This window comes from Anas platyrhynchos, chromosome 8 (genome assembly GCF_047663525.1).
Source record: "Anas platyrhynchos isolate ZD024472 breed Pekin duck chromosome 8, IASCAAS_PekinDuck_T2T, whole genome shotgun sequence".
NCBI lineage: Eukaryota > Metazoa > Chordata > Aves > Anseriformes > Anatidae > Anas > Anas platyrhynchos.
Genome location: NC_092594.1, coordinates 17,160,817 through 17,188,174, shown reverse-complemented (window position 1 = coordinate 17,188,174; position 27,358 = coordinate 17,160,817). Strand labels below are relative to the sequence as shown.

The 27,358-nt window shown below is 45.6% G+C and overlaps 2 protein-coding genes across 17 annotated transcripts in view; both read left to right on the top strand.

The window, feature by feature from the left end:
• Positions 1 to 3,505: 3,505 nt before the first annotated feature.
• Positions 3,506 to 9,015, top strand: LOC101800205 (dimethylaniline monooxygenase [N-oxide-forming] 4). Of its 3 annotated transcripts, none has more exons than XM_005008858.6 (9): positions 3,506 to 3,688; positions 4,575 to 4,712; positions 4,988 to 5,176; positions 5,502 to 5,664; positions 5,966 to 6,111; positions 6,725 to 6,924; positions 7,094 to 7,446; positions 7,642 to 7,711; positions 8,392 to 9,015. In XM_005008858.6, exons 2-9 carry the CDS (start codon positions 4,581 to 4,583, stop codon positions 8,774 to 8,776), a joined length of 1,638 nt encoding a protein of 545 aa, XP_005008915.2. In that variant the 5' UTR covers positions 3,506 to 3,688; positions 4,575 to 4,580; the 3' UTR covers positions 8,777 to 9,015. The 3 variants fall into 3 exon arrangements, with proteins under 3 accessions (XP_005008915.2, XP_038038579.1, XP_021124388.2); XM_038182651.2 differs by having other exon boundaries at positions 3,671 to 3,810; XM_021268713.4 differs by lacking the exon at positions 3,506 to 3,688 and adding an exon at positions 3,880 to 3,904.
• Positions 9,016 to 9,299: 284 nt separating this feature from the next.
• PRRC2C (proline rich coiled-coil 2C) overlaps positions 9,300 to 27,358 on the top strand; it is a 71,190-nt gene continuing 53,131 nt past the window's right edge. For 12 of the 14 annotated variants that reach the window (XM_027463608.3, XM_072041607.1, XM_027463609.3 and 9 more), the window contains exons 1-3: positions 9,330 to 9,550; positions 10,550 to 10,619; positions 26,977 to 27,144. In XM_027463608.3, the coding sequence (XP_027319409.3) occupies positions 27,030 to 27,144 (115 nt within the window). In that variant the 5' untranslated portion in view covers positions 9,330 to 9,550; positions 10,550 to 10,619; positions 26,977 to 27,029. Of the gene's footprint in view, positions 9,551 to 10,549; positions 10,620 to 26,976; positions 27,145 to 27,358 lie in introns of all 14 variants that reach the window. The other 2 variants (XM_027463601.3, XM_072041604.1) reach the window with 2 other exon arrangements.

Genomic DNA, 27,358 nt, shown 5'->3' with positions numbered 1-27,358 from the left:
CTGGTTAGCTGGGCACCACCATCTGGATGCACTCAGGATGCCTCCGGACCACTCCAGTCCTTCCCACCACCATGATCCCCTTTGGCCATCACTCATCACCACCACCCCAGTCTCCTGGCACACGGAGGTGCCACCACACCTCCCACAGCACACCCGGGTTGTGCAACCATCACGAGAGCACCACGTGTTGCCTATAAATCCCAGCCGGAGCTGCTCCACTCGTGGCAGCAGCAAGAGCGTAGGCAGATGGTCCTGGGAGGTAAGGGGAGAGCCGGCTGCGTCCGTGCACTTCCAACCCTCCCTGCACAGTGAGGCGAGTGGTTTGCTTCCCATCAAACTGCTGGGGTTAACCCCTGAGGCTGTTTGCAGGCAGAGAATGGAAGTGTGGCAGCACCAGGCATGGGCAAGCTAAGGCAGGGGGTCCTGGTCGTTATTTCCAGCTTTTTTTACTCTAGGGTAGGGAATTAAATACCATGCATAGCTGAGCCGTGCTTGTGATGCAAGTTAACTCCTGACGTGCAAGAGGGAAAAAAAGGAATGAATAAATGAACAGCTTACGATAGCATGCTTTTTTCTTTTCCTTTTAAACAGAAAAAGTCCAGTTTTCATTTAAAACAGAAAGCCAAGTATTCTGAAATCTTTACTAAGAACTGAAATTGTTCATGGGAAATTCAGTGTTTTGTAGAAATGTGTCCAACACCACTCATCTACTGAAAGCTACTTGCTGGCAACTATGCCATCCTTTGTAAGTGCCACTGTCCCCTGGCAGCATGTCCCAGGGTGGTGCCACCAGGCTGGTGACCCAGCTGAACAGCACAAATCCCCAGAATTGGGGTCGAATCAGAGCTCACAGCAGCCCTGCAGCTGTCTGCCTGTCTGTCTGTCCAGCCCAGAATTCCCCAGAGAGGCAGCTTTGGGAGGCAAAGCATCCCCAAAGCTGTATTGTTACAACCTCAGTCCCTGCAGCCGTGCCAAAGCTGGTGGCATCTTCCCCAGGGGACAGAGGACGGGATGCAGGGGCTGGGAGCAGCCCCCATGCATCTTTGGCTCTGTTTCCCTAAGAAAGGCGGTGGCAGGGCTCCAAAGATGAAATGCAAACGTTTGCAAGGCTGATAAGCAAGGATAGTTTAAGTAAGACTCTGTAAAAACTGGCAGTGGCTTGTGGCTGAGCTGCAGCCTCACAAAGCGAGTTTCCAGGGCAACTGCGGGGCTTTGGAAGCAGCCTGGCTAGCATGCTAAAAGGGGATGGGTTTATTTAAATACATATACAGAGAGAGAAGATGAATGTCTGAAGGCCTTTATTCTAGCTTTTAAATTAAGAGCTGGTAAAGGGAATGAGAGGTTTGGGGTGGCCTGTGGAGGGGTTCCTCTATAAAGGGTGGGCTGGGGGCTGGGCAGTGCTCCTGGAGATGCCTGAAATGGCCACAACCACTGGTGGGCTTCCTCCTGGGTTTGTCCCAGAGGAGACAAGCCTCTACCTGTTGGTCATCAGCAACGCTTCCAAGGAGATGTCTCTGACTCTCCCTACCCCAAGGACTTGCTCATGTTCATGGCCAATACTAAGCGCATCAGGTTTGGTGGAGCAACGGGTGTCTGGTGCCTCCCAGCTCCATATGGCCATCACACATCCATCTCACCTTTCAGACCACCATCAGCAGCACCAGGAAACACCTCAGTTTTGACACCATGGGCCAGTAGGATGTGGTCACAGAGGTGGATGAGAAGGAGATGTCCTGCACTGCTTTCCCTGTACTGCTACCTGCTTGCAGGCAGTTGGGAGGAGAAGTGTTAGATGCTCCTCAGAGACAATGCTTTGCTCCTCATGTTCTTGCTTGTGCCCATCAAACCTCTTGGCACAAACACCAGTAGGCCCTCATGCTTCTGCGGCCTTGTTCCTGCAGGCACTTTAAAGTAAATGTCCAAGGTTGGATGCTGCAGCTTCAGAAAGTGGAAGCTCCATCATCTGCCGCAGGGCTGTGCAGGCCTCACAGCCTGGTAAATGTCCCCAGCTCTCAGCACGGAGAGAGCGGCCTTGTCAAGGGTTTCTGAAGCCACATCTGGGAGAGAAGACATTTGTTGGCTTGTCTGAACCTCTGAGAGGCTCAATGCCAAGGCTGCACCCAACTTTTTTACAAGTATCACGTGTGTGTCTGCTGCACAGGGATGTGTGAGGCCTCATTTTGGGGGGGAAATACCAGCTGTGTGTGTGTGAGATGGACGGTTGGGCCTCCCCAAGTCCCTCATGGCCATCGACTGAAGCTTCTTGCTCTTGCCACCCTGATTGTTTCTGCAGCACTCATCCCTACAAAAGCTCAAGCAATTAAGTGTTGCTTCGCTTTCCCCAAGGCATCAAGAGGCTTCAAGGCCGGTGCTTTCACAGCAGCACTGTTTGCTCAAAGCAAAAGAAAAAGTGAGAAGAAATAAAACCAAGTGCAACTTACCACATTTACAGCAGAGGCTAGACACCAAAAATACCTGACCTAGCCATTGTTTTATTCACTTGCACTGAGCTGATGTAACCTTTGATTTGATGCTGATATTTTGCATGTTGGTGATGGGGAGAAATTAATTCAGGGGACTCAAGACTAAAGCTTGCCTGAGGAGCTGGGGGATTTGTGATGGTCCTGAGGGACTGAGAGACAAAACAGCAGGGAAATTAATGGTAATAAATGCAAATTAATACAGCAGGATTTAAAAAATAAAAAATAAAAATATGTAGACACAAATTATCTCACCTCTCAGCACAGAGATCTGAGTCACCATGAACAGTTGTCTCAAGGCATCAGCATGGGGCAAAAAAAAAAAACAGTTTGATGAAATCCTTTGGAAAAGGCCCACCAGGGTGCAGAGGGGGTTTGGATGCAGCTCATGGGTGATTGATGCACATTTGTGCCAGAGGCAGGATCACTCTACACGTGCTCTGTAGTGGGCAGGATTTTTGGACAGACCCTGTCCCCACAGTGCCTGCCCAGTCCTTTTCTAAGAACATCCCAATTGCATTTGGGCACAACAGCAGTGCAGATGCAGGGCAAGTGGTCCTTGGGCTGTTTTCAGCTCACCCACAGCTTTGTAAACCTACTTGGCCAGTGATGGCAAGCAAGGCTTTGCTTGGCACAGCCAGAGAGGAGCCCAGCCCTGCCCCAAATCAGCTGGGAACTGCAGTTTTTGGAGGCTTTAGTCCAGCAAGGAGTTATCTGGGCTGGGCGCATAGCTCAGGCTGTCCCTTCCTCCAGCATTAAAAAGCCCAGGTTGGTAGAACTGGTGCATCTTTTAATTTAAGGAGCCCTGGCTGCTGGCCTCACTCCTACCCCTGGTGTGTGGGATGGGGATGGAAATGCTCCCCTCACACTTTTGGCTGCCTCTTGCCCCTCCAGGCTGGCAGGCGGGCACAGGGAGATCAGTGGCCGATTCCCCGGGGATGCCCAGCAAGGGGGGAGGACACGGAGATCCCCAGGCACAGACACGACCCCGGCGTCACGGGTGGGCGTCCCTGCAAGCGCAGTGCCTTCGGGATTAAGGTCCAGGCTGTTGTGCTGGCAAGTGCTGGCAGCAGAGCGGGTGTAAAGGTCGGAGGTGCACGAGCTGTGCGAGCAGGGCCAGGCAGACTTCTGCCTCGCCTTTAAATCCCTGCCTGGAGAAGCTCCAAGTGAAACCCGGACGAGCCCCGAGCAGCAAAGGCACAGTGAAGGTTTGCTCTGAATTTCCTTGCAGCTGCATTTCGTGTGCTGTGAAGCCAGCCAGCCCCTGCTCTGCTGTCTCCAGTGGGGTTTGGCATCGGGGGTGGCTGCTCCCCGTGGGTGATGAGGACAGGCGAGTTTGGGGATTTCGTGGGGACGGAGCAGTGACGCAGGCTGGGAGCCGCTCACTTTGCTACGCGGGGTTTGTGCCTGTCCCTGCAGCGTGGGTAAGCTGCAGCTGGACGGGAGCCTTCGTGAGTTTGTTCAAGTCTCTTGCTTTTTCCGGGAGCTTTTCTCTGAATTTTTGCCGTTTCCTCTAACTCCTGTTTAAGTTAGCTTATTCTTTGGCATAAAATTGTCTGAAAACAATGAGCCTTTCTTGAGACTTTGCAGTAGGAGTGTTTATTATCTAATCAAAGTTCACATAGGCTCATATTTTTTTTTTCATTCCTCTGATTTACACTGAAGCTCTGCGTAGGTCAGTTTACCCAGCCTGAGCTCGGAGTTCGTCCTGCTTGGAGCCTGCATTGCCCGAGTTTCTTTCCGTGCCTGTTTGGTAACACAAGCAGCACTTCCACAACACTGCGCAACTTTGGAACTGCCACTCCATGTTGCTCAGGCATCACCATTATTTTTTTTCTAAACCTTTTTTGTTTTCAAGATAGCACCATTTAATGGAAATTAGAAAGGAGAGCATGAAAACAAGTCAGCCCAGCGGAAAACATTTTTTAAAGCTCTACCAAGAGGGTGACTTTTGCACAGGCAAAAGGGTTGCACAAACTGCTCACAGACCGGGTGATGCCCATAAGGGATGGGGATGGGAAGAAGCACGTTTCTGCTGATCCCTGGACAACTTTATTCCCTGTTTGTCGTGCTCCATCCCTTTGCCACCCGCAGGACACCATGGTGCGGCGAGTGGCCATCATCGGGGCCGGTGCCAGTGGGCTGGCGTCCATCAAGTGCTGCCTGGACGAGGGGCTGGAGCCCACCTGCTTTGAGAGGAGCGAGGACATCGGGGGGCTCTGGCGCTTTGCTGTGAGTGGGCTCTGCTTGGTTTTGCCCCCTCCCCATCTCCCCTTTGCCCACAGCAACAAGGAGGGGGTGGCCATGCCCTCGGGAACATCCCTGTCCCAGAGTCCTGCAAACCCTCTGTGCGACCACTGGCTTTAAACTCAATGCTGACCTCATCCTGCAGCCACCAGCAGATTTTGGGGTGCTGGCCCCTGTTTATCGCTCACATCCCTGTGCTGACCCAGAGGAGGAAAGTCATCCCCTGTGCATCCACAGATATCCCTGCTCGCTTCTCACAGGACAACGCCGACAGCGGGAGGGTCAGCGTGTACCGGTCGGTCATCACCAACACCTCCAAGGAGATGTCCAGCTTCAGCGACTTCCCCTGCCCCGAGGATTTCCCCAATTTCCTCCCCCACGGCCTCCTCCTGGAGTATTTCCGAATGTACGCCCGGCACTTCCAGCTCCTGCGGCACATCCGCTTCAAGGTAGGCTGGGGCCTGCTGCAGGGGGGCCACGGGGGGCTTCAGGTGCCACCATCACCCGGGTGGGATGGGACAACAGCCCCACGAGGGCTGCACGTCTTGTGCATCCTGAACACAGGCTTTTTGGCTCCGTGTTTTAAGTTAGGCTGCTCAAGCAGGGGCTGCCCCATCCCGTGCCACCTCCAGAGGGAAGGTGCAGGTCTGTTGTAGCAGCTTCAGAGCTGAAACCAGGTTCCTGAGGGCCCGGCAGCCTCAGCCCTTTGTGGGCAGCTCCTTTCTGAAGCTGGGCACAGCTTCTGACCGCAATTTTATCGGGTTTTGGTGTAAGACAACAGTTCTCAGCGTGAGGAAGCGCCCGGATTTTGCCACCTCAGGCCAGTGGGAGGTTGTCACCGAGACCGAAGGCGTCCAGGAGTCGCACGTCTTTGATGCTGTCATGGTCTGCACAGGGCACTACCAGGTGCCCCACCTGCCCTTGGCTTCTTTCCCAGGTGAGCCAGAGCATGTGTGACCCTCACAGAAAGGGATGTGGGCATACCCAGGAATGGGTAAAAACTCCTCGTGAAGATGCACTGGTGCTCTTGCATGAGAATTTGCAGAGCAGGACCATGATGAGGTTGCATAGGAGGGTGGAGAGGGTGAAAGCATCACTATTAATAGAGGGGCTGAGATCTCTACAGGCTTTGCAGCATTTGGCCGCAATGAGAGGTGGGGAGCAGTGGGTCCGGGGCCAGGCACGAGGCTGGAGCAAATGTGTCTGGTGGTAGGAGATGCCTCCTGCTCTCTGCCCAGGCATCGAGACCCACTTCAAAGGCCGATACCTCCACAGCCAGCAATACAAAGACGCGGAGGCTTTCCGGGGAAAGCGGGTCCTTGTGGTCGGCATTGGGAACACTGGTGGTGATATTGCCGTGGAGCTGAGCCATGTGGCTGCGAAGGTACAGAGCTATGGTGGCAGGGGCATGAGGAAATTGGGAGGGAGGATAAAACGACCATTTTTCTTAAAGCTGAAGTTAGCAACACCCACCATGGGGATGTTTCCCTCCCCTCTGTATGGTCCCTGCTCAACCCTTTCTTGGCATTCAGCTCTTTTCTTCCCTCCCACCACTCAGCCCTCTGATCAAGGCTTTGACACTGCTTTATTTTTACCAAACACCTCCCCAAAACTGCCTACGAGCACTCAGGAGATACTCCCAGTACCCGCAGAAATGGCACCTTTTGCTCCCCAGGGGCTTTGTCTCGTGAGGGACACCAGAAGATGTGGCAGCAGGGTGTCCACACCAGTGATGGTGGCTGCGACCAAGCTTTGTCCATTGGGTTTCTCAATAAACAGACCTTCAAATTGAGGCCAGTTGAAGAAGCTCTGCAATCCCTGGAGAATTTGGGCCACCTGGGAACATTGCAAAGGCCACCATGAGCTGGTTCACCTGGACACCGGCTGCTTCCCTCAGGACTCAGCTCCCAAGCACAGGAGCTGGGATTTGCCATGTGGGGCAAAAATGGAAGTCAGGCCTCTGGGCAAGAGGCCCTCAGGCCTGCCTTCTCCGCCAGGTGTTTCTCAGTGCCAGGAGCAACACGTGGGTGTACAGCCGGGTGTCAGACCACGGCTTCCCCTTCGACATGGTCAGCACCACGCGCTTTAACCACTTTCTCGAGTGGCTTCTCCCGTCAGCCATCATGAGAAGGATCAAGTTTCGGAGGTTCAATTCATGGTTTAACCACGAGATCTACGGCTTGGCTTCTGTTAAAAGGTGTGTGTGATTTTTTTTTTTCTTTTTTCTTGGTTAGTTGTTGATTCTTAATGGTGTGAAATCATCTTTCACTTTGGGGGATATTTGCAGCATAGCAAACCATTGGAGAGGACTTTTTGGCCCCCCCTGGATGCTAACATTTCTCTCCTTCTCTTTCTCCATGTGCAAGTTCCAATTTTCATGTAATTATCAACGAAGAGTTGCCATTTTGCATGCTCTCTGGGACTGTCGTGCTGAAGCCAAACGTGAAGGAGTTCACCAAAACTTCAGCTGTTTTTGAAGATGGGACAACTGAAGAGAACATTGACGTGGTGCTCTTTGCCACAGGCTACATCTTCTCGTTTCCCTTCCTCGAAGAGTCAGTTCGCAGCCCCCTCAAAAACAACCGTTCCCTCTATAAATGCATCTTCCCACCCCAGCTGGAAAGGCCGACCCTGGCCATCATGGGTTTGGTGCAGCTGACCGGCTCTGTGATGGCAGGAGCAGAAATCCAGGCTCGCTGGGTGACGGGCATCTTTGCAGGTGAGAGAGGGGCTGCAGGGATGGGGGAGATGCTGGGGAGGGTGGATGGGTCAACCTGCTGCTGCCCTTGGCACCGTGCTGGGCATTGCCACATCAATGCTGACAAGGCTCTGGGAGCATGGAAGGGGTCAAAGGGTTGCTGACTGCTCTGCTTATGGTGCTGTGCAAGGTCTCTGGTCTCTTTGCTCTTCTCAGGCGCGTACAAGCTCCCTCCTGCCAGCAGGATGATGGCTGATGTTTTGAAAAAGCAGCCGCCGGTCAAAAGGTGCGTGACACTGCCACACCTCGGGGTACGCTGTGACAGGCCTTTGCTTTTGAAAACATGTCAAGCTGGGCAAAGTCGATCCTTTCTCCCACTAAACCCTTTCTGCTGATCCATGGCTTCTCCAAGCTGAGCTCTGGGATGAAACAACCGCCCTACAGCTTCCCCAGGCCCCACTTCAGCTCTGGGGGGCTGGAGCAGTGCTGCCCCCAGATCCCTTCTGCCAGGCCTCCATGTCCTGCCCTTGTTCCCGGAATCTGTGTGGAGATTTGTTTTCCTCCAGACAGAGGGTGCCATCTCGTGGCTTCTCCCTCCCTACTCCAGGCAGCAGGGAGCATGAGGCTGAGGGCCCAGATCCCTCCCAAAAACCCACTGGAGCGCTGTCAGGGACCAGCTTCCTAGCTCAGCCCAGTCCACAGGTTGCATTTTGGTGGTGACAAGCAGGTTACAGAGATAAAGCAAATTTCTACCACTTCCCTGTGCCAGGACAGCTGCTGGTGACCACCACATGAAGGCTCTTTGGGTGCCTTTAGGTCTCCTGTGTCCCTACAGCAGGGACAGGCTCAGAGAGCGTGGCTGATATGTATCCCCTGCAATGTGGTGGCTTATTCAAGCCCAGAGCTGTGAACCGAGGTGGAAACACACTATCTGATTTTCTTTATTGATTCTATATCCCATGGAAGGAATCCATCCGAGCCGGAGAACTTGAAGATGAGTTTCATTAACTACACCTCTGACATCGCTTCGTGTGCTGGCGTGAAGCCCAGCGTGCTGTGGCTGCTCCTGACCGACCCCCGGCTGGCCATGGCCGTCTTCTTCGGCCCCTGCACACCCTACCAGTACCGCCTGGTGGGACGGGGACGGTGGAGCGGGGCCAGGGCCGCCATCCTGACACAGTGGCAGCGGGCCTTGAAGCCCTTGAGAACTCGGGTGGTGGAGGACGGAGCCTCCCCCTGCTCCTGGCGCTGGCTGGGTCTCCTTGCCCTGCCCGCCATGCTGGTGGTGGGGTTCCTCCTCTCCAAATCTCCCCGTCCCGGGTGGGTCCCCAGGGGGCTTTCCCTTTTCTAGAAGGGACTGAAGGGGCCGTGGGGGGTGGTGTTTGGGGGACCACGGACTTCTGCCACCAGCCCTGGGCCTCCGGAGGGCTATGGGGAGAGGCTGCAGGGCTGGTGAGCATGGGGCCAGTGCTTCTTCTGGGGGTGATGGGCAGCTTGTGGGGTGGGCAAGGGTGGTGTCGGTTGATTTGCTGGGAATTGATGAGAGGCAGGAGGCAGAAATAAACCTCAGCGAGCTTTTAATGTTTTTAATGCGAGATTTTGCTGTTTTGGGCAACGGGTTGGCTATGAGGGGCAGGGGGACGGACTTAGAGCTTTGCACCCCGGGAGCAGCGAGGAGGCAGAGACCAAAGGCCGGGGTGTGGGGGGGCATCCCCGAGGGCGAACATGGCGGCGAAAATCCCCAAAACCCCCAAATCCACCCCAATTCCTTCCCCCCCCCCCAATGCGGCAGGGCGGGGGTCACGTGGGCGGGCGGGCGGGCGGGGCCCCGCCGTTCGCGCGCGCGCTCGCTCCGCCGGCCGGCCGGCCGCGCGCGCGCGCACGCGGCGCGGTGACGTCAGACGCCGTTGGCGCCGGCTTGGCCGCCCGCCATCTTGGCCCCTGTGTGGAAGCGGCTGAGGCGCGGCGCCGGGAGCGGCCGGCGGCCTTCGCCGGAGCGCGGTGAGCCCGCGGGCGGGTTGTGGGGCGAGGAGAAAAGAACAAAAAAAAAAAAAAAAGAAAATAAGAAAAAGAGGAAGAAAATAAAAGGAAATCAAACCCGCAGCGGGCTCCTCGGCCCCGCCAGGTGAGCCGCGGGAGGCCGCGCTTCTCCCCTCAGCGCTCCTTGGGCGGCCTTGAGGCAGGCGCCGGGGGGGAGCGGGCGGGCGGCCTGCGCCTCATGGCCGCGGGCGGGGGCGGCACGGAACGGAACGGGACGGGCCGGAACGGAACGGAACGGAACGGGGGGACACGGGAACCGGGAGGGGCCCCCGGGCCGCTGCTCGCCCCGCCGGGCGCGGGGAGGCGGCGCTGGGCCCACGCCGGCCGGGCCCTGGTGCCGGGCCGCGCCGCATCGCCGCGCATCGCAGCGCAGAGCCCGGGGCTGGCCGCGCCCCGCAGCGGGCACAGCGCCGGGCACAGCCCCGGGGCGGCGGGAGGGGGCTGCGGGCTGCTTCCCCGCCTAGGTAGCCCCCTTTCCTTTACCCAGCTCTTCTTATCCACCTATTTCTCCATCCCTTTACCCTCCTATTCCTCTTGCCTCCCGGTTTTCTTCCTCCTTCTCCACCTATTTTTCCACCTATTTCTTCCCCTCTTCCCCACCTATTTCCCCGCCAATTTCTCCCCCCTTCCTCACCCATTTTCTCCTCTTCCTCACCTATTTCTCCACCCATTTTCCTCTTCTTCCTCAGCTCTTTCTCCATCTATTTTCCCTCTTCCCCACCTATTTATCTTGACCACCTATTCCTCATCCTCCCCTATTTCTCTTCCCCACCTACTTCTCCCTCTCCTTCCCCACCTATTCTCCATCCTCTCCTCTTTCCCCCCCACTTACCCACTTATTCCCCTTACCCATCTATATCTCCCCTCACATACACACCTATCTCCCCCCCCTTTCCTTTTCAAAAAGCTCCGCATCCCTCCAGGGAGATTCCTCAGGAAACCATCCCCTTCAAGCTTTTGCACTCTGTGGCACTAATTCTTCCTCCACAACCCCCCAGGAAATGAGAGGTTTTCCTATGGGATGCTGGAGGCACGTGCAGTGCGCCACACTGGGATTTTCTGACTCTGAAATATTTATCCGCAGCTCTGGAGACACGCAGTAAAAGGACTTCTGGATTATTTGACTTAAACTGCACGAAGCACCTTCTGGGAAGGTACTGTTTTTTCTGCTCCTAGGGACGAGATTCGTAGGAATGGGATGAACGTGACCAGGGTGGTTTTATTGATAGCGCTTGAAATGTGGTGTGAGCAGAGGTAGATGACATGGCTAAAATTCAGGCAGCCAGCCTGGTGTAATGGGAGCCATCACCCAGGGATGCAGGGCTTGAAAATTTGGGGGCAAAGGTGGCCCAGCCAGTTTCCAGCTTGGGCCCTTTTTATGGGGGAAGGGGAGCCTGCATGAGAGCCTGGTGCTGGGAGTTGTATGGGACACTGTGGTTTTGCTGTTTCTGTCCCTTTTGTGTCTCAGGCATGCATTTCGTAAGCTTGTCCCTTTGTGAAAGGTCTTGAACTCTTTATCATTGAGGAAGAAGTGTTTTTCCTTATCAGTCTTTGATTACTGGAGTCAAATGGATGTGCTAGTAGAAATAAGCATTATTTCCAGCAGAAGGAACAGGATTTTTTTAATAGCTTTGTTTCTTGTGCAGAGGGACATCAGGCTTACCCATTGTTTAGACTTAAGAGCTCTGCCTGGACAAGAAACTGCTTTTTAAGGGGGGAGGAAGTGGGACATGATCTCATTTGTCCATCAGTGAGAAACAAAAGGATGACCTTTTAATGCTGGCTGCCAGGAGCTGAATGGTTGTCAAATTCCTTTGAATCATACAGCAGAGAGGGTTTTTCTTCAAGATTAATTTTGGGATGTTTTAGTGCAGCTCTGCCATAGCTTCCTCCTTGGGACTAAGGAACCTGTAGGTTTTGAGAGTTCTTTGAACTTGATGGATGCTCAGTGAGGAGAGTTTGTCCCTTAGATTATTGTGCTCCATGCACGAGGATGTGACCAGTCTGAGGCAGGTGTGTTATTAAAGGTGGCGTTTGAGCTGAAGTGGGATTGGCATAGACCATTGCTGGAGTGCAGAAACTTGTGTTTGTCTGTCACCTGGAAAGCTGCCTTAGTATATAAATGTTCTATACATAAAGTATTGCTTTGGTAAGTAACAGAGGGTAAAATGGGTGTTAATCAATATACAGCCATTTCTGTGAGTCTTGCTGATACCAATCTCCAAAGACACAGAGTATTTGTAGCAACCTATAGTTTCTTTGCTCTACTTTAGACTTCATAACTGGAACTCTCCCTTTTTGTAGGGAAATCTGTTAAAAAAAAAAAAAAGTTCAATTTACAGCTCTAACTTCCTTGTTGCTGGAATCCCTGTTTTATGGCACAGATTTATTGCATGCAGCATCTTTAGGTCCTATTTCTCCATTTTCTAAAGTCTACCTGGGAAAGTGAAATGAGCCACGAAACAGGGAAAAGATGCTGCTGTTCAGAAGGGAGCTCTCCTTTAGGTGCTGTTTGTTTTAATGAGGATTTTAGAGCAATAAAGTGAAAGAATGAAAGCCAAAGAAGTAGATACTTTGTAAGGGGTCCCCTTCAGCCAGGTGTCCTGGGTTACTCAAAGTGCAAGCCACATTGCCAAGGAGCAATTCCAGAACATTCCCCAAGCCGTCTATGGGAGTGATGTGACAGTGGAGAGAGGATGGAAAACAGCCTAAATACCATATATGGGTGGTATGGGTAAGAAGCTTAGATGTGGAGATAGAAATAAAAAGGTAGCTCGTGCAGAAGGACTAAACCCATGCACAGCATACTCTTGCAGGGGAGCAAACCCTGGTATAGTGTGTTGGAGGCAGGAGTGAGGGAAAGAAATATTCCTCTGTGATCATTTGTTAAAGGAAGAATGGGACTTCCTTAGAGGCCAGATAAGGTAATGAAGGTTGGGGGGGGCTCCACCCTGAAAACGCACATTTCCACTAGCTGGGGATGGATGCTGGGCTTGTAATGACGGGACTGCGAGTGGTGTTTTACTGGTAGAACCAGTTGATCGTCTTCTCCGGTGAATTTTTTCTATGCTCAGTTTCATTCCCTCGTGTTTTTCTTCAAGACAAGGTTTCACAAACCCCATAGAAAGTTCCCATGGGTGAAAGCAGGTGCAAACAGAAAAGCTGAGATTTTTATGAGGAGGTGGGAGGAAATAATACCGTGTGCATGTGTTTGTGAAATGAAAATGGAAAGGACAGAAGTCTTAAAAAATGCATAAAGAGCAGAGGAAGATGAAGTCCTAATAAAAATCAGATGAAGACAGCTTTTATGTCTATGAAGAACAGGCTAACAGAAATAGACTGTTTTTATTACAAATACTTCAGCCATTACATAACATTCTAACTAAATGCTAACGAACTAGTCTGTTACAGATGGCAAACACGTATTAAAGCGAGAAGCTTTTCATCACCATATTTTTTGTGTTTATATGTCTGACATTGTCTCGATTAATGGTGAAATTACAATGCGGAATCGCATATCTGAAGTATGATAATGGTAAATTGTTAACTGATAGAGTTTTAAAAATATGGTGAGCTATGTTTTCAGGGGCTTACAGTATCGGAGACATGAATTACTGCACTTTATCCTGCATCAGGTATGTCTGCTGCAAAAGTATCGGGTGAAGAACTGTGGAATCACCTGATGCTGCGTAACTGAGAGAAGAGATCTCTAATTTGGTGACTTCGAAAGTGAAAGGGCAGGTTTACTCAATACTTAGGTAGCTGGGATATAAGTTGTGGCTCAGCATGCTCTGAGGTACCACATGGATTTCCATAGCAAGACCTTCAATAGTTAGGTCATCTACTTTTACCACACTACTTGCAACAAATTTTCTTTAGCCAATATGAATAGTAAGTCTGAAGCAAAGGTATGTCCTAGAAAGAGAAACTTGCCTTTGGCTTGTGATATGGTGACAGGATTAATTTACTGGAGTAAATAAAGAAACAAGCAACTGAAAATGTTAAACTTCTTCTGTAGCCATTTGGCAGATGGAAACTGCTATGGAAAATGGGTTCCGTGATGCTGGAGGACAGATACGTAAAGCTGAGTATGCTGATACAGCTTTTGTAATTCAGTTCATCTTTTTTAAAGCATGAATCCGGTCTAAAGATGAGGGCTGAAGTTGCCCTTTAATTGACCACTGTTGTCCAATACTCTTGTCAGTATTCTTTTCACAGTTGCTTCTCTTACATGCTGGGTATTCTTGAAGTCACAGGATAGGGATAGTTTCTGCTCAAAGAATAATACTAGTGAGTCCTCTCATGGAAGAACATGTAAGCAGAGATCAAGGGAATAACAGGCAGCTGGGAGAAGAGACTGAGTAGTAATGAACTCAAAGCTGGACTAGGCCAAGGTTTCTGAAGGGGCAAATTCTCCTACCTTCTACCTTTGTATGCACAAGAGTCAGGTTCTGTACTGATGTCAACAGTGATTTTTGGGCTTGTACATCTGGCAACCCCTGTCTCTAGCTGTCATGGTGAGAGTATCTGTGATAGTCTTAAAGATAAACGTATGGCACCTCAATATAGAGGAGAAACTGACGTTTTTTGATCTATGAATCAGTTTAGGAGTATGGTGGGAGTTACAAGCAACACAGATTTGGGGTGTTAAGGTGGTGACAAGTAGCTTAAGACATAACACGACTGAGTAAAGTAACTGTTACTGAACATTTTACATCATGCTAAGGGTGTACAGAACTCTATAAAATGGTTCGTTCTGCAGATTCCTACTGCTCACGGGGTTGCTTCCATCTTGGGCTTGCAGTCTTCAGTAACAGAGAGATCTTGAGAAGGTGAATGAAAAGATGTTGGAAATATAGCTGGAGAAGAGGAATCTATTTTGGTGCATCTATTTTGGAGAGGAATGAAGGTCTTTAGGAGTTTATTCCCAGTGTAGCTCTTGTACACTACCAAATATCCTGGAAGAGTTCATGAGCAGAACAGCTTGCCTGAATATTTCAGAGCAACATCTAACTGATTTCTAAGCTAAAAACCTTATTTAAGTAACACAAATCATTACATTTAAATGTGTGGATAGGTGCTTTGAAAAATAATTTTAGCTTAAAAACTGACAGATTTCTAATTATTTTCAGCTAAGGTCAGGTATATTTTATAGGTGTGGAAAGGTTTGGTATGGAAAGAAATCTGCTGCTACAAATGAGTTGTGTTTCCTTGAGATGAACGCTGAAACTGAGCAGTGTGTCTTTCTTGTCAAGAAATATTAATTATTACTTGGAAATTGTGGTAAAGGAGCAGGAAATGAAGGTATTGAAAAAGATCATTTGAATTATTCACAGCGAGAATTGGCTTTATGTGTGTCTCTTAATAAGTCCTCCCCTATTCCATTGCCCACGTCAATGTGGGGTGAGTAGGAAGGGCATAGGAAGTACGTAGGAGGTCTAATTTGGCTTTTTAGAAATCAGTAGCAAGGACTTTATCATCTAAACCTGGTAACTAACTGGACCAGAGAGGCAAAAGGGTGTTCACCAGTTTAAATGGCATCATGTCAGAGCTTGTAGGGCACTTACAGTAAGAGCGTTACAACAAAAGGGAAAAAGAAAACAGTGAAGAGATGGATGATTATTAAAAGGCTTCAACTTTTGCTCCTTATTTGAGTTAGGAATCTGGTTCATTGTCATGTACCTATCGATTATCTTTTGTCAGCTTTCTAAAAAAAAGTGTTTTGCACCAAACAGTGTGACTGTTTTGCAAAATTGACCCTCGTTGAGCCCAATTCTTGTTTCTGGTAATTTATCCCAGACAGCTGTCTGCAGAGGAGCTCATCCTGCACACTCTTAAGCCTGCACCTTCAGATCTGCTGAAGCGCAGCTGGAACAGCAGAGCTGTGGCTTGCTGCTGCTCTGTATGTTTAGAAATGTCAAAGAATCCAGTCATGTGTGGAGGCTTCTTGTTGATACCCTTTTACTGTAGGGTGCAAGCAGTTCATTCTTATTCTTGCAAATGGGCCCTTCAACCCACCGCTATCATGAATTCTGCTTGTCCTTTGTAGTCTTCTGCACATCTGAATCTGAGCATAGCAAGTGCAGAGCAGTGCTGACCGTTCGAATGTTTTTAGCGCTGGTTTGAACAGGCACGGGAGCATCTGTATGTCATTGGTTGCCTAGCTTCTCCAGCAGCCCCCATGGGGGCTTCCCTTTTCCTTCTCTGTTATCAGACATGCTGTTCTCAGCCTGCCAGAGCAACTGCTACTCAGGATACCACTGAGAAGGGGACTCCCCATGTTGCTTTCTGTGTGCTTGAGGACAATGAGTCCACTAATATTTTTGCCTTCCCAGGCTTCTGCTGGATGGCGTGATGCAGTTGAGCAAGAAACAAAGTGGTACTTATGACAGCATGCTAAGTGCTGTTGTAATTTAAGGGACCGTTTGTGATCTTAAACATTAACAGATGCCTTTACAGAGAGCAGCTGTGGTCAGGATAAACTGATCTAAATTAGTTTGTGAGAAGCCTAGTGGATAGTTTAACTTTCTTTTTCAATTAAAAGAACTGAGGGGTAAGACAGGTCGCGTTAGTTTCCTTTATTCAGGGAAACATGCACCCACCAGCCGACTATTTGAGTACTGTGTTTTGATAGCAGGTATTTTGAGTTGTTTCTGCAGGAATTTGCCCTAATTTATTCCCCTAAGTTTTTCTCAAATAATGATTTAGTTCTGAGGACTTCAAAGTTTCTTCATTCTTCTAAATAATGTTTTTTGGTTTTTGTTTGTTTGTTTTTTAATAAACTCTTGAATATATTGAAAATAAAAATCTCACTTGGCATCTGCAAGTTGAAAAGCTAATTGGGTGAAAGCCCTTAAGTGGTTCTGTTCCCAGAAGTCATGAGAATGCATCTCGTTGTGATGCTTACTTTACTTATATAGAAGCTGCTCCTACTTTTTTTTTTCTCCTGGTCCTGGCTTCCTTCCAGCACTTCAAAAGTCCTGCCACAATTAAAAATTTACAGTTTCAAAAAGTTTCTTAAACTGCACGAAACTGGAAAAGCAAAAACCTGTTGTGAAAAAAAAATGTGCTCTAATACTTAGTGGCAGAGAAATGAAGAGCTGTGAAGAAATTGTTGAGCTATTTAGGAATAAAGAAGCTTGTCACAAAAGTGAACTGCAAAAACGTTTTGGATCTTACGTTTGCAACTAAGAATGTATGTTTCTGAAAATGCATTTGGTAGTCTTGCAAAACATCTAGATTATTCTAATTTATGTTTGTGGATTATCAGCACATGGCAAGAATAGCTGTGCTGTGTTAGTGCCTTAGCTTTATGGTGTGCTAGTTCTGACTTACGTGTGGCACGCACTGTCAGTCTTTACTGGAATCTCTTGAAAAAAATCCTTTCTGGCAAAGAAGCTGTTTAAATGTATTTTGTTAGCTTGAAAATGTGCTGGTACTCGAAGGACTTGAAGGAATACTTCTATTAATACAGTGCGGTTATTAGTATTTATTCATCTGCCATTTTCACTTGAGTTGTGGTGGCAATGCTAAGCTTCGTTCTGCCCATCTGCTCTAAGTTGAACAAGCAAGTAATGGGACTCTTCTGATCCATGGCAGGAGGTGAATGCCATGCTACAGCTGGAGTGACCCAAGTATATTCAGTCTAGTGGCACATTCAGGGTTTCTGATTCTCAACATTTTATGGTGCTTGTGACATCCCCAGTAAGCTTACAACTTCCTTGTTCAGGTCCATTTTCCTTGGAGCTTGTATACAAAAAAAAATAGTATCAGGAAATTAGCCTAAAGGTTGTTGCAAAGTAGTTGAAAAAAATGACTGAAGTAAATTCGCTAAGCTCAGAAGCAAAACTAAAACCATTTCTGTGTAAGTCATCCAGTTTTATGGCTGTACTGGGGATTAGAGGCATAAGGCAGAGTCCTGTCACGGTACTTCACTTCCTGAAGGCGCTTGAATGCTGGAGGAAGTGCAGGAAGGGGGTTCTTCAGGGTTTCCTTAGGAGTGCTTGTGTGTCCATCCATCAGTCCTGCTGTTGGACATAGATACTGGATTTTAAGCTCAGGAGTGCTATGTAAATACACAGATTGTTTTTTAGGGATCTGGTAGAATTGAGTTATTGTAAGCCCTTTAGATACGCTTGAATTTACCCAACTGCATAGACTAAATGGTACTTCAGGTGCTTGTGCTTGACCTTGATACTTCTTAAAAATCATTTTAATTTTCGTTGTAAACATGACTTCAAAATACAATGCTATTGTCCTACCGTTAGAGAGATTTTAAGCATAGCAGAGAGCAGACCAGAAAAAGTAAAAACCGTAACAGACAAGCAGAGGAGTGGTAGTCTCAGGAAATGCCTTTCCTTGCTGGGAAGAGGCGCAGGGTTGATTGTGAGACTTGGTCTTGTGTTCCTTTTTTAAGTCACCTGCTGCTGTTAGTGGGTTTTTGCACTCCACTTGCTGCCTGTTGCTTGGAAGCATTTCCTTGCTTTCTCAGGACTGCTGTTCTGTGGCGAGGTGCTGCTGCCTCCTTCCAAACATTTGTTTGATACCTCTTGAGCCTGGTGGTATCTTCTAGCTAAAAGGTAAGTGTTAAACATGTTGCTGGCCATTGGCAAGCTTGTTCATGGTAACGTTGAAGCTAACTGACCTAAAAAGTTTCTAGACAGTCTGAGCTAATTAGATTCATAGGGTGGGAACTTCAGTCTGAATTGTGTGCGTGTTAGAACTTAATTCCCGTTGACTGTAGCAGGAGCTAGATGCCTAAATAGATTTGAAGGATTATGGCCTTAGTCTGAAATTTAAACAGAAATCTAATTGCAGTTCATCAGCTTCTTCCAGTGAGAGAGGTGGTGCCAGTGCTTTGTTCTTCCAGCTTTTTTCTTTTCTTAGAGAAGAAGGTTTTTTGGTTGTTGTTTTTATTTTGAACCACTACTTCACTGTCTTTATTCTTCCTGCCATGATAAGGATTTAGAGTAACAGACTTGCATTGGGTGCTCTTACAACCATAATAATTCTCTTCAGAGCTTGGGAGAGCACCTTGCTTTTACTTTCAAGAGAACTTGATTTGCTTCAGTAGGAGGCCATCTCTTTACAAAGATGACACGAAAGCTTCAAAAATAAAAATAATTAAAAAAAAAGGCAGTCATTATTGGGTCATCCTTTAGTTCCATAGCAACCTTTAAAACCCACTCTTTTTATGTCTCAAACATGGCTTTTCCTTCTTTGATAATTGGCAATGTGCATTGTTTTATGGCTTCTGTAGGCAGTATTACACTAGTTAAATGCTTCATTGCTAACACTTTGTACAGTTTAGATTTGAATCTCCTCTTGTGATAAAGTTAGCTTTGTGTCTCAAATATGAAAGAATCTACAGCCTGAAGAGTACATAGGTATAATTATAAAGCTAAAGGAGTCAGAAGTATTACATCTTCTGCGTGTACAATAGATGAGAATTGAATAATTTAAGTGAGACGCTTATTAACTCCAGCATTTTGTTCATGAGAATAGTTACGTTCATGCTTTGAGTACCTCTTTACATTACTTTTACCTTTTAAAGGGCAGAAGATAAGTGAGACTGCTGTGCTGATGAACAGCTTCTCATACAGTATTAACTGGGAGACCAAAATAGAGCCACTGGTGTAAAACATGGAAGAAAGTGACATATGATCATAGAAAGCATTGAATACCGGGATAACGGTATTGCCTTAAGTAATATTGAGATGTTATTTGTCAAAACACCAACCCGCTTTATATGATACTCCAAATATACAAAAAAATATCCTCAAACAAAATGAAAACTGTCCTTTCTTTCCCCAAATACCTAGTAGCTGTAAGTAGCTGTAGTGGCATCATTCTGCTTGTGAGGGGAGGGGACCACAACCTCACCTTTCCCTGCCTTCACTTCAGAAGGAGAAGATTTCACAAACAGTGCAGGTAGTATTAACTACCTTAGCTAAACAAAAGTAACCTGTGATATGAGAAAATATTTAGTGTGTTTTTGACAGTTCTATTGCCAGGGAGAGTTTATCCTGTCTGTGACTTTTTGATCACTGTTAGACGGATGCATTTAAGAAGATATGCTGCTGATGGTGATTGATCCCATGGATCAGGCTTCTGCTGGCAGAATTATTCTATGGGAATCTGGTTTCTGTGTATGTTAACTGAAAAACTCATGCACGTATAGTTAAATATATATTCAAATCTGAGTAGAGACAGATTTGAGGTTTGCATGGCTGCTGTCCTTTTATCTGTGGCTTTTGACTCCAGACAGCTGCTTTTAATTCGTATTTCCTTTTGTTCTCAGCAATGCTCTGCAGAAGCTGAATAGAAATGACAGATTATTTTAGTTCCCACTAATATTTCTCTGCTGCAGGATGCGTCCTGAAAGTTTATTTTAAAAGTGTTAGTCACTGCTACTGGTACCATCTTATTATACTTGAGGGATTCCTCATAAAAGTTCCTTTATATTTGTGGTTTGTTTCTGGTTCTCCTGTTGGAAGGATGTGTTGAATGTGACTAGTGTTTCTTAGAGAGGACAATTCAACAGGCAGCCTTCTAATCTAAGGCAAAAAAAGTTTTGCTTGCTCTGTGGATTGCTAGTTTGAGCTAAAATAATTTGAGGTAAGCTTAGTTTCTGTATTGAATTTTTGAGAGTACCTGGTTGTATTTCGTTGCTTGGCTGAGCAGCTCTGCTTAAGAGACAACTATAGTTTAAAATTGATGCAGGCATGTTTGTCGATGCTCGTTTCTGGCATCCCCACACTGCATTTTTACAAGATGCATCTGTGGGATAACATCCTCAAATAGCTGTTTTGTGTCATGATCTCTTTTCTACCCGATGCATACCTGGCTTTGGTAATGTTTTGGGAAGATGCTCTTAGGCCTCGAAGGGGAGCAATTTGAAGAACTAGCAAAGCCTGCTTCGCTACAGCTTTGTCCTATTACAAGAGCTTTGTTTCTAAGGAGCAGAGCTCCTGTTTGATTTTCCATTTGAGGGTCATTCACAATATTTCCCTATAGATTGTCCAATGCTTAGGGGATTGGCCTATGCTACGTTTTTTTCCTCTGAGATGGGTGCACAAGAGATAGGATGATTAAAAGGGTTTTCTTTTCCAACTCAGCCCACCTACCTTCAGAAAATTTGTAGAACCAGTGCAGTCTCTACATTGTACCCTCTTCAAGTTTGGTTGAAAACCAGTGAGCCTGACATCTAGAGATGTGGAAGAAAACTGGGGATGGAATTACTAGCCTGGCTCTCTGAGTAAATAAAATTTAATATAGATCTTGTTCAAGAATGAGTTGTAGCGTGATCTACTCAGAAAGCTTTGAAGGTCTGCAGAGCTACTGTTCTTCTGGATGGCAGAGCTATGTGGTTTGTCTGAGGTATGGGAAATAGCTCAAAAGTCCGTGAAATCTTTAATTTTCAGCCTGCATAGCAGCAACCTACTTAACAATGAACACTGCTGCAAATTACTCTATTTAAAAAAAATAAAAATAAAATCCAAACTACATAAGCTTCTTTGTATTACGTTGATTTGAAAGAGTGTTTTGCTAATTATGTGTTGCTGGGGGGGGGGGGGAGGTTGAGGCTTGTTTTCATGTTATATCAAGCCACCTGGTCCTGAAGCTATTAAGAACTGTTTATAGTGGGATAAATGGCCAAAACATTGATTTTTTTTTCTTTTTTTTTTTTTTAATAGAAATTGGTCCTCAAAACTGTAGTCCCAGAGTGGTGCTTTGGGCACTATAAAGTTGTACATATGAGGACACGAATAAGAGAATGTTAGTTAATGTGTATTGTTCATACATAGTGCTGTCAGATGAAGTCGCTATGTTTAGTTGTAATTCTGTTTATCAATATTTTTGTGCAACCTTCTCCTTGTGCAAAACCATCTATTCAGTAATTAGATAATATTCTTGAGCATTCAGCTGAAAAATAACAGGATTCTTTTACATAATGGGATATAAATTAGACATAAAGCTTTCAGGGGTTCCAAACACATGATATTCACCATCCTATGTTTCTCATTTAAGTTGGCTTTGCTTATCTGTAAACGGTCCATTAATCTCTTTTCTGAAGATCACAGGTTTTCAGAATTTAATTTGAATTTTCAGAATTTAATATCTAGCTGCAGATTATGTTTAGGTTTTACGATTATGAGGCAAATTTTTAATAAAAACTTAAGAGTCTAAATGTGCCAGAACTATCGTTGAAATGAAAGCTTTCTAACAGAAATTTTTAATGTCATGTTATGTGGGGTGTAAGGTGCGGGGCTTGTTGAGGTATTGAGAATGATTTTTTTTCAAAATAGATAACACTGAGTTTGGGAACATCTGACTCTGTCATCCATCTGGCATGTGGCAAGAAAGCTTCGTTTTTTCGTTGTGTTTTGTTGTTCCCAAACTTACCAGAACCACGTTCTTTAGTGGGCCCAAAACAAAGCTAATCTAATAAAAGTAGAGTTATGGCCAGATACAGATCTGTATATGAGGCCCCCTAACCACTGTTTTAGTGCCCTTAAAATGAGGGTAAGACAGCATGAGAAATCTCTAGATTTGTTTCTTGCCTTGTGTTTTGAGAAGTGCTAATTTGTCCCAGTTATGACTAAACTTTCATGTAGTGCTTTTTATGATGCTTCCCACTTCACAGATGGGCACTTGAGGCACTGAGAGCTTAAGGCCCTAGGAAATATTCAGCAAGTTTGTCTTGAATGGTGTGCCTTGCCTTAAATCATTGCAGCTCGTCCTTCTTCAAAATCAGCAATGATACAGACTTTGGAGTGGAAGTGATGGGAACTAGATACCCTGTGTTAAATAAGGAGCGTGAAGCTTATGTAAATGTTACCTGTCATGAATGATTGAGCACCCATAGGCTAAAATGGGGGTGACATGTCCTGAGCTGGTAGGACTGCGTAAAAGGTAGTGGTAATATTGCTGAAGAAATCTATTGACATGTTACACTTGTATTTAAGCAAACTTATTTTGTTTAGCAGTTTAAAAACGCAGTGCATAAAATAGAGTTCTAGATGTTCTCATGTGGCCATCTGTGCTTACATCAGCTAGGATGGGATGCCTGGAAAATACAGGGAATAGTAATCTTTCTGCCAGATGTGAGGAATGGTGTATGTTGTGCTTCAAATGTGTACAGAAGCAGATTAGTTGGAAGACCATAATAGAAAGAGTACAGTTATTTCCCATAGCAATAGCGAGAGCTGATCTGCCTCTCAAAAACTGTGTATAAAGCTTTCTACCTGAACTTTTACACTACTCTCTTCCCCTTTCTGTGCCTGTGTGTACTTTACCTGTTCACTGAGATAATAAAATGTGATAAGTTAGGCAGAATGCTCTTCTGTTCTCACATGTAAGTTTGTAAAACCATTTTTTGTATGTGTAATAAAACCACAAAATACTGACATGGACATAGTGAGGAAACCAGACAAGAATTGCTGTTATGATGTTAAATGGTTTAAAAGTCTTACCATTCCAGTCCTGAAAACTTGACCTCAAAAATACTTTCTTCCTTGTTTAATCACAAAAGAATGTTTTTCTCAATTAAAGGTAAAATCTTTTCTAATCTGTGTTTTTTCCTAATCAAATGCTATGTAAAATTTACAAATACATGAACTGCTACTATTAAATTCTAAACAGTTTATTTGGGGGAATTCTGAAATGTTCATTAGAGCTAGGAACTTGCTGGAAAAGGTCTGGTGTGTGGGCAGGGGGTGTTCTGTTTGTCATTTGTCATTTTCTTTTGTTTTGGAAATAGGATTCTGGCAACCACAGTATAGGAGACAAGACTGCACATGGTTTGTTCTACAAACTAGGTATCTAAGACAGGGTACAAGTAAATGTTCCTTGATGGTGGCCAGGGTATCTAGAAGTTGACAGCTCCATACTGTACTAATTTCTGTACGCATGCTTCTGAGTTTATTGCAGGATCTAAATAAGTTAACCGGTTGCAGTCTGAAAAAAGACTGGTCCAGAAATTACAGTACCTTTAATATGCAGGTCCTGAGGTCACAGAGGAAAGGTCAGTTAACTTGATAACATTACGAAGTGGCTGAAAGGTAATCTTTGCTCCAGGATTTTGGAAGCACTGCACCTTCAGTAATTATGCATATAGTGACTGTAGGCTTTCAAAAGGAATTGCTGACTGGCTTAAATTTCTTAATGGTGCGGTAAACCCTGCCAGCTGCCATTATTACTTGTACTGCTGCCTATCCGTCTGTTTGCTATCATGGTAATTATTTAATTTTAGTAAGTAGTTCTGACATCTTTTTTATGTTGCTACTGTTCAGAGGTATACAGCTGCCCCGTGTTCTTACTCATTAGACTGTAAGTCTACACCCAGCAGGCAGTAGCATTTGCCTTGGAAGGGTTTGACTAATACAGTTCAGACTAACTGGTGGCTACCCTTAATAACAAAAGATAAATATTAGAGAAAATTTAGAATCACTCGGTGAGTCTAGTACTTGACAAGCTAGAACATAATTGTATGTACAAGTTAAGCATGTTTTATGTTAAAATACCTCATAGACAGTACTAAAGAGGGAATGATTCTGATGTTCCTGCATATGGATGTGGTATACACAAGTGAAGTTGAGTGAAAATGCAAAGCCATTGGACCTGGACACAGCCTGAAATTTTATTTCTTGTGCCTTAGAACCACGCAATTATCTCTTTATAACTGCTACTGGATGGCACTGGGGTGCTTGTTTAATGTGTGACCTAGCACATATGTTTGTAGAGGGCCAGATGGGCTCAAGGGGAGGATTTGCCATCTCTGACATAAGTACCTAGTCTAAAGTCTAATTTTGCAAGTGTATCTTCTCTGGCAACCAGTGTCAGGTATAAACCGAGTTAAATGTGAATGTATTGACTGGCCTAATTTACAAGAACACTGCTTGCAGTGCTTGAGCTATTTTCTGCAAATCAGATTACTGAGGAATGTGCAGTTTTAATCAGTTCAAAATATTCTGTTTCTTTGTAGCATAACTTTGGAAAAACTTGTCAAACAGTGTGAATCTAAATACTAAAAAAGGCATAGAAGTCAGCTGTAATGGGTAGACCTACTTTGTTGATTTTTGTAAATTTGACATCAAAAAAGCACGATTGGGAAACAATTACCACCCTTTGTTCTTTAAGCTATGAAATGTTCCAGGAAAAAAACAATTCTTATAATTAAGATTTGTCTAAGTATTCTATCTTCTTCTGTAAAGAAGAGTCATGGTTAAGATTTTCCATGTTTGGTTTCTACCAAAGGTATGAGATGTCATTTTTAAATTGCATGGGCAAACAATGACCTGAGGTGTTTTTTTTGCCAACTTCTGTTTCATTCAGTGTTGCGAAGCCATTTTGTATTTGCAAAATTTGGTCTTGGGCTTAAAATTATAACCATGTATGGATTGTGTTCATATAGAAAGAGTATGAGAACCTAGCTGAGTAGCAAATCAATGTGGTGTATTACTTCACATGTTTATATGCCTGTCTGAAAACTTGTTTGCCACCCATGCTCTCCTAGTAATTACCTACCCAGAACCTACTTCTCTATTTGATGCTCCAGGATGACCAAGGTGGTCTCTACCATGAAGAGAAGTCTGGAAGGGGAAGAGAACTAAAGGAAAAGAATTGACCGGGTTCTTACACAGGTGTTTCACTGAGGACCTGATAATAAACCTGGGTTGCCTTGTAGAAGAAGAGGTTAATGCAGGACCTAGACTCTGACTTGATAAACTAGTCAGCCTTGATTCGTGTCCCCAGACTGGCTGAAAGCAGTTGTCTGGCCATGAGTAATGCTAACGGGTGTGTTGCTGAATCATAGATCAGCATTGAGGCAGCCGTGAACAGTGAGTGAATGGTTGCTGGCAATCTGCTTAACTGTTAGTTCCACAGATAAGCTTATCTAAAGTCACTTAATGGGCTATTTGTTTTTTCTTCTCTGTGCCTGTAATGGTGTTTTAAGCACTGAGCTGTGGCTTCCAGTGAAAACTTGCAATTTCAGTATGTAGTTTTCTGGATAGAAAAGGGACAGCTTATCAGCCCTATCTGAAGTCTGTGTTCTGGTTACATGTTCAACTTGGTGGGCTGGGTTCAGCCTGCTTCCAGCCTCTTTTTCAAGTTTTTGGATGATGGGAGAATGCTGACCAATCTGGCCAAAAAAAATGGGTAAAATGTTTTCCCCTTGTGAGGGGGAGAATACAACTCTTAGCCATGTATACGGCCCAGTAGAAAGCTGAAGAGTGTCCCATTTGTAGCAGTCTGCATGGATTGTAGTAGAACAGCATCTGTCCAAAACCTACTACTGAAGCTGGACTGTTCTGAGGCTGTATGCCATCTCCACTTCTTAATCTTTTCAATCATGGCTTGTAAATTGAAGTAGAAGGAGGGGAGGGTGGGAATGTTATCATTCGCATATAAATTAAACTTCACTGGTCTTTTGCCATTGGTTTGTCTGTCATGACCAAATAAGTGTTTTATTTTTTTTGGACTGCTTGTTTGTGCAGACTCTTCTGAATATGAATGCCTTGCGTACGAATTGGGTTTCTCTTGAAGGTCTTCTGAGACTGAGAGTTTGACCAGGGAGCTGCTTGATCACCAAAGGGTTTGAGCAGGATGTACAGCTCTGACTTGGTTCTTCTTGTCTGCTCTTAGAATAAAATGCGAGAGTATCTGATAATCCCTAATTTCTGGAATCAACATGGGAATAGATAAAAATGGTTGTAGTAAGGGGTATAATGATTTTTTCAGCGTTTTTTAAGATTAAATTGACTATATAACACTGTTTAAGTGAATGCTCACTTGTGTTGCCACCTGAAGATGAGCAGCCATACTGAGAAGTTCCTTCTAAGAACCAGTGAAATATTGGTGATAATTACTGGGTGGTTCTTCTCAAGACCTGTTATTCTGGGGGAAGGAGAGGGATGACCTGTTCTAGCAGCCCTGTAATTTACTGCTGCAAGAAGAATAGTGTAACTCCTAGTTTAAGGAACTCCTTTACCTTGCCTGTCTGAACATACTCTGTTCCTAGCTTTGAAGAAACTTCTGACTCGGTGTATTTATTTTTTTCTAGCTTATGAGTTCATGATGGTTTTAATTGGAAAAAAGCAAATTCCAGAAATATTGTACCACAGTTAGTGGTATCTAAGCGCTTGGCTACAGGAGTGGGTGAGGTCATTGAGCTTCCCCAGTGGGGAACTAGCTGCTGATGGAAACTCGGCATGCTTTTTTTTTTTTTTTTTTTTTAGTGAGATCATAGACAATATTTAACGTTTGGGGGGGTTGATACTGCTTGAATGTTGACCCTCTTGATGATTTTGTGATGTTCCTTTAAAATGGCATAGAGTTTCATAAGGCTTAGGTGCTCCTGGATCTAATGTATTCGAAGGCATCTGCAGTTTGCTTAACAGAAATAGTGATAATAGCATTAAATATGCTGTCAGTTTCTGTCTTGTGAACTCTCCCTTAAGTATTGGCTTATATTCAAGCTGTTTTGCTCTTCTGGTGTCTTGTTTTCAGGCTGATTTTGAGGAGTGAGCGGGAGGTACCAGACTCGATGAGTTTCCATCGAAATGTCGGAAAAGTCAGGCCAGAGTACAAAAGCAAAGGATGGAAAAACAAAGTATGCAACACTCAGTCTGTTTAATACTTACAAGGGAAAGTCACTGGAAACTCAGAAAACCACAGGTGAGTTAAACTGACTTTATTTATGCATTCTGTTTCATCATTACTGTTGTGCAGCTAATTAAGAGTGCAAAGGATGTGATCATTATCAAGCAGTTAAAAAAAATTGGCTGTGGTTACAGTCGTTAATAGGAAGAATTGTGGAAAAAACAATCTTGATTACGTTTGCTGGTTACCTATGAGCTAGAGTTTCAGTTAAGGGGGTCAGTGTTTTCAG